This window comes from Plasmodium reichenowi, chromosome 12 (assembly GCF_001601855.1).
Source record: "Plasmodium reichenowi strain SY57 chromosome 12, whole genome shotgun sequence".
In the NCBI taxonomy this organism is placed as follows: domain Eukaryota; phylum Apicomplexa; class Aconoidasida; order Haemosporida; family Plasmodiidae; genus Plasmodium; species Plasmodium reichenowi.
In genome coordinates, this window is record NC_033657.1 from 906,822 (window position 1) to 912,979 (window position 6,158).

Genomic DNA, 6,158 nt, shown 5'->3' on the forward strand with positions numbered 1-6,158 from the left:
AAAAAAAAAAAAAAAAAAAAAAAAAAAAAAAATGAAATTCACAAGGAGACATAAAATATATATATATATATATATATATATTATATATTTTTTATTTATTTTTATATGTAACTATTTTAATTTGTCATTAGTTAATTATTAATAATATAAAACCAATTATTCGAGAATTCGAAAACATGATCAAACAAATAGTTTTGTTAAATATGCATAGAGGTTTTTCCTGTTCTTAATTTTATTGAACTCTCCTGAGCATACAGGAATCAAATGAAACCTATAAAAACAAAAATCATAATAAATAAATAAATAAATAAATAAATAAATAAATAAATATATTATATATATATATATATATATATATATATTTACAAATTGTATATACATATATAACACACATATACATCACACATATGGTATGATTTAATATTTTCTCTTTTTTTTTTTTCTTACGGGCTCGTCAACTTCTTTTGTAATTCATGTTGTATTATGTACAAGTTTAAAAAAGTATCTCGTTTCAAGTATATAATCGTTCCTTCTTTTTTTTGTTTTAAAGCATAATTGCTCTTGTCACTTTTTTGGTATTTTCTTAGTACCTCTTTTGTATGATTATGATTATATTTTTGTATTCCTACCTTTTCAGAATGTTCATGGTTTGGTACATGTTGATTTATGTTATTAGAAGAATATATAAAAAATACATAAATATTATTTTCATTGGTATTCATATTTATATTTGTTGATTTACTTTTATTTTTTACATGTACTTGAATTAAATGATTATGTAATATATATATTTTTTTGACTGTAAGTATTTGAATGTTATTTTTTAATAATACACTGGTATTTTTCTTTCTTTTTGTTTCTTTATGATTTGCATCATTATATAAAGATGAGGTTTTATTTAATTTAATAGTATTAATTATATTCATTCTATTAATTCTACCTTTTTTTCTTCTTTTTATTTCTTTCTTTATGTATTTCCCATTAAATATTAGTGACATGTTCCTACCCTTTAATTTTTTTTGAAAGTAAATAAAATACATATAAAGTTGATGAGAAGCATTTTGTAAGTAACAAAATTGTTGGTATAAATTATGATGAACAATATTTTTATAAAACTGAGTATTTTTATAATGTAAATTATTTTGTAATATATTTTTATTCACATCATTTTGTAATTTATATTTATAACTTGTTTGAGATATACTTGGATAATTTAATAAATACATATATGTAGAATTAAATTTATTTATTTCATTGTTTTCTATGTTTTGTACAGTATTATTACTTGTTCTGCTATTATTATTAAAATGTATAAAGTCCATATAATTTCTAAATGTCTTATTACGTTGTAATATTCTTAGTATTATAAATTTCCAATACATTAATATATAATAATAATTTTTATATAACTTTACATGTATATATTTTAATGTATGAATACATAAATTCATTTTATAATAAAGATAATAATTTATGTTCACAATTTGTGGTTTTTTTAATAATACCATTTTATTTAATATGAATATAATAAATTTTTCATATATTATAAAAGAATTTATATTTTTTATTCTATTATTTTGTGAACATATGTTATTTATATAATGTCTAATGGTTAATGTTAATGTGTAATACAATAAATCTATTAAATTATTTGTATCTATATATTGTGATATATGTGTGCATTTAAGTATTAAATATTTTTTTCGTTTCTTCCATTTTTTACAAAATTTATTCATTACATATTTATTATATTTATTTATATGTCTGAAACTATTATTTAATTTTATCTTTGCATCCATATTTTCAATTTTCCTTTTTATCATTCTTTTTTCAATATTATTAAAAAGTACTTTTGACATATATAATTTTTCATATTTATTTTTAAAAATGTTTGATATATATTCGAACTTTCTCAATTCTAGAGTTACAAAAAAATTTTTCATGATATTTTTTATGCTCGATTTTTTTTTTTTCTTCTTTTCATTGTACATAATTGATGTCACTTCATATTTCATCTTTTCTTCTCGACCTCTCAATTTTTGGCTATATAAAAAGTTTTTCATTAAGTTCGTATGAATTTCTTCTAAATCTGAAACGGAAAAGAAGGAATATAATATATAATTAAGCATTATTATGTTTTAGATATATAAACTAAAAAATTTTTAAATATGCTACTATATAAATAAATAAATATAAATATATAAATATAAATATATAAATATATATAAATATATATATATATATATATATATATATATATATATATATATAACGTTGTATGTTTATACATTTTTATATTACATAACGCTTTAATTGCTTACCTCTTTTTTCATCCATATGAGAAGATTCAATTTGTCCTTTCATTTTTATGCACCTTGCTAATATCATAATTTCATCAATTTTATAGGAACTTAAAAAATCGAATAAAATAAGAATACTAGAAATATCGGTATCCTTATTTCTTACTTTGTCTATTTGTTTTTCTAAATAAGTATGTATAATTTTATGATAATTTATATGTTCAAAAGTGTACTTATTTTTTAGCATATAAAAATTCGATAAAAATATGATACGTTCATTTCCTTTACATAAAAATAACAAAATATTATTGTTTATATAATTTAATATTCTCAAAAAGTAGTTGTTTATTATTTTATTTTTTTTCACATATGATTTATTATTAATATATAAGTAAGTATAGTTGTTGTTCAATGAATTGATCTTTTGTACTATTTCATATACATTACATGATAACTTAACCATAAGAATAATAAACTGATTAGTATTTTTAAAATAATATTTTTCTTTTAATAAATATTCTACAATCTGTTTAATCAAAATAAACATTCTTATATTAAAAGAAAATTTCATTAAATATGTTTTGCAAAAAGAATTGTATGAAAAGAAATAAACAGGTTTTTTTTTATTACAACATTTTTTTGGTGCTATGAATGGAGTATATATACTCATATTATAATTATAATCATAATTATAATCATAAATATTATCATAATTATTATCATAATTATTATCATAATTATTATCATATATGTTATCATAAATATTATCATTATTATTATTATTATTATTATTATTATTATATATTTTTTCCTTCACTTGTATTATATGATTTTTTTTTTTTTTTTTTTTTTTTTTTTTATCATTACTAACTTTTAGCTTTCGGTACTCTGCCTTTAAAACATTACCCGTTATAGATATATTAAAGTAAAATACAAAATCTACAATATTTTTCATATCATTTAAAGAAATATCAACATGTTTGTTGAAATATATTTCCTTTAAATGGTTTAAAATGGATGTATCAAGAATGTTATAAACCCCCTTTTGATATTTCAATTTATTAGATCCAATAACCAAAGTAGATGAGAACACTTGATTACAGTGATATAATGTTATCATATTTTTATTATGAAGAGTACAAAATATATTATTTAAAAAATGTTCATTTAAAGAATTAAAATGATAATGGAAAAATAAATAAAGTGATGCATTTTTTAAATTTTTATAATATGGTTTGTGATACATTACAAAATTAGATATATATTTTATAACATCTTGATTTATGAAACATTTCTTTTTTATTAATATATTTAATAATATATGAAGATGTGTATCATTTAAATGTATAATTTTATTATTATTAAATAGAAATCTAGCTAAAAAATTAAAAACGTTATTTGATATCTTTTCATTTTTCATATTACTATAACTGTTCATTAAATCAATAATTTCTTCATGATTATAATAATTAATTTTCTTTTCCATTAAATAAGTTAACATATATATTACATCATTAAATAATAATTGTCGTTTTTTTGAAAAACAACTTAATGTTATTAATAAACTTTTTTGATCAAATGTTAAATTCATATTCTTGTATGTATTGCAAAAAAAGGTATATAATAACTTATTTGTGTCTCTTTCTTTTATTATATCTTTACTTTTATTTATTATTTTGTTCATATTTTTCTCTTCGTATATTTTAATAAATGGTATAAATATCCTTGCTCTAATTTTCCTTTTCATTTTGCTTATTATTTTTAGTAATATCTTTTGTGAATTTTTTATGTACCCCTGGTTATTTGTAATATTAATACAGTTATCATTCTGTTGTTTAAAGGATACACCACCTCTCGACACATCATCATTTTTTTTTAATTGTTCCTTTTTATACATTTGTATAATTGCATCCCTTTTTTTGTACAAAATTTTTCGTTGTTCCTTATTAAATGTGATATATTCACTATGCACTTTTTTTAGGAATAAAGAACCTATTTTCTTCTTGAAATATGAAAAAAATAAATCGTTTAGTGGGTCCGATATATCAATTAATGTATCCAAATGATTAATTTTTATTTTTTTATCTGTCAAAGATTCAATTAGGAAGAATACCAAATCAATGGATTCATTATTTATTTTAACGTTGTCGTTATTTTCATTTTTTACTATTTGTGAAAAATTGATTTTATAAAATATATGAAAATGTTGTGAATTTATCTTATTATATTTTTTTATGACATGATCATTTTTATCACTTAAATATTTTTTTTCCTTATTGTGAATTGTATAATTATTTGAAGAGTGTTCATTTGTTTTTTTTAATTTATCTACAGTTTTGTATATTTTTAGGTAACAACTTAATATTTTATATAATTGGTATATTGATAAAGAATATAAACGGTGTAGAAACATAAAATTCATTTTATATAAAAAAATATAATTATACATATTTAATTTCTTTATATTTGACAGAATATATAATATGGATATTAAATCGTGTGTAGATATTACACATAATTTTAAGATATGAATAAATATATAATTATAAAATGTTTCATTAAAATAATTTAATTTAATAAAACTGTTTGATATAAGTAATAAATTTTTTAATGACAAATAATTATCTCTTGTATTTATAATGTTATATATAATATCATCATATAGATTATTATTTATATAATTATATTCTATACATTTATTTAAAATATTAATTATATCAGGTGTATTTTTTATTTCGTATTTAATGATTAACTTGTTTTTTTTATTTTCATGTTTTTCCCATTTATCGCTATATTTGTTAACAATTTCCAGATTTTTTTTTTTTTTTTTTATCATCATTGGATTTACATTTAAATAATTCTTTTCTTCTAAACGATATGTAGAAGGTTTCATATTATCACATGGACCATTATGACGTGCGTGGTTTTCATTTTGTTGATTAATTTTTTTATCTATTATTTCTTCGTTAATAACATAATTATTTATTTTGACACATTGATGTGTATGATGATTTTTATAAGACGTGTCAATAGAAATATCATGCTGATTATTATTGTACATATTAGCATCATTATATATATTTTTATTATTATGAGGATAGACATTTTTAATATTAACTTTATTTATCTTATTTTTTTTTTCCCCCAAATGCTTATTTTCCTTGTCACAAACAAAGGATTTCAAATTTCCCTCCTTCTTAATAATTAGTTGATCATTTCCATTTTTATTATTTTTTAAAACATCAGAATTTATGTATAGTGATTTTTGTTTGTTGTTATATTGTATAATTTGAATAAATATATTTTTATCATATAGAAAGGTTATCTTTTCATTGTTTATATAATCATTAAAAACCCTTCTCAAATTATTCTTTTGTTTATTTTTAATATTTTCTCTATATAAAATTTTTTTTAACAGTTGTATTTTCTTGGCATTGTTATTAAGCATTTTAAAATAAAAAAATGAAAAAAGGGGGAAAAAAACAGGTGAAATAAGAATATATTTCGGATGATATATTATTAAGCTACATGATTATTGTTGAAAAAAATAAAAATTATAAAATATAACAAGAAATTATAATATAAAATATATATACATATATATCTTTTAAGTACCATTGTGTATATTAATTTGTTTTTATTTTATTTATATATATATATATATATATATATATTAATAAATATAACCACTGGTATAATGTGAGTATGTAGATATAAAAATGTTATATATATATATATATATATATATATTATATTTACCATCACTAATATAAGAGTGTAAATAAAAGGAAAAAAATTATAAATAAAAAAAAAATTAATAAACAAATAAAAATTTTATGTTTATATATATATTATACA

At 17.8% G+C, this 6,158-nt stretch overlaps 1 protein-coding gene across 1 annotated transcript; it reads right to left on the bottom strand.

Moving 5' to 3' along the window:
- Positions 1 to 180: 180 nt before the first annotated feature.
- Positions 181 to 5,748, bottom strand: PRSY57_1224300 (hypothetical protein; the record flags this gene model as incomplete). The annotated part of the gene is made up of 3 exons (XM_012908664.2): positions 181 to 271; positions 448 to 2,089; positions 2,322 to 5,748. 3 exons carry the CDS (start codon positions 5,746 to 5,748, stop codon positions 181 to 183), a joined length of 5,160 nt encoding a protein of 1,719 aa, XP_012764118.2.
- Between the last annotated feature and the right edge of the window lie 410 nt (positions 5,749 to 6,158).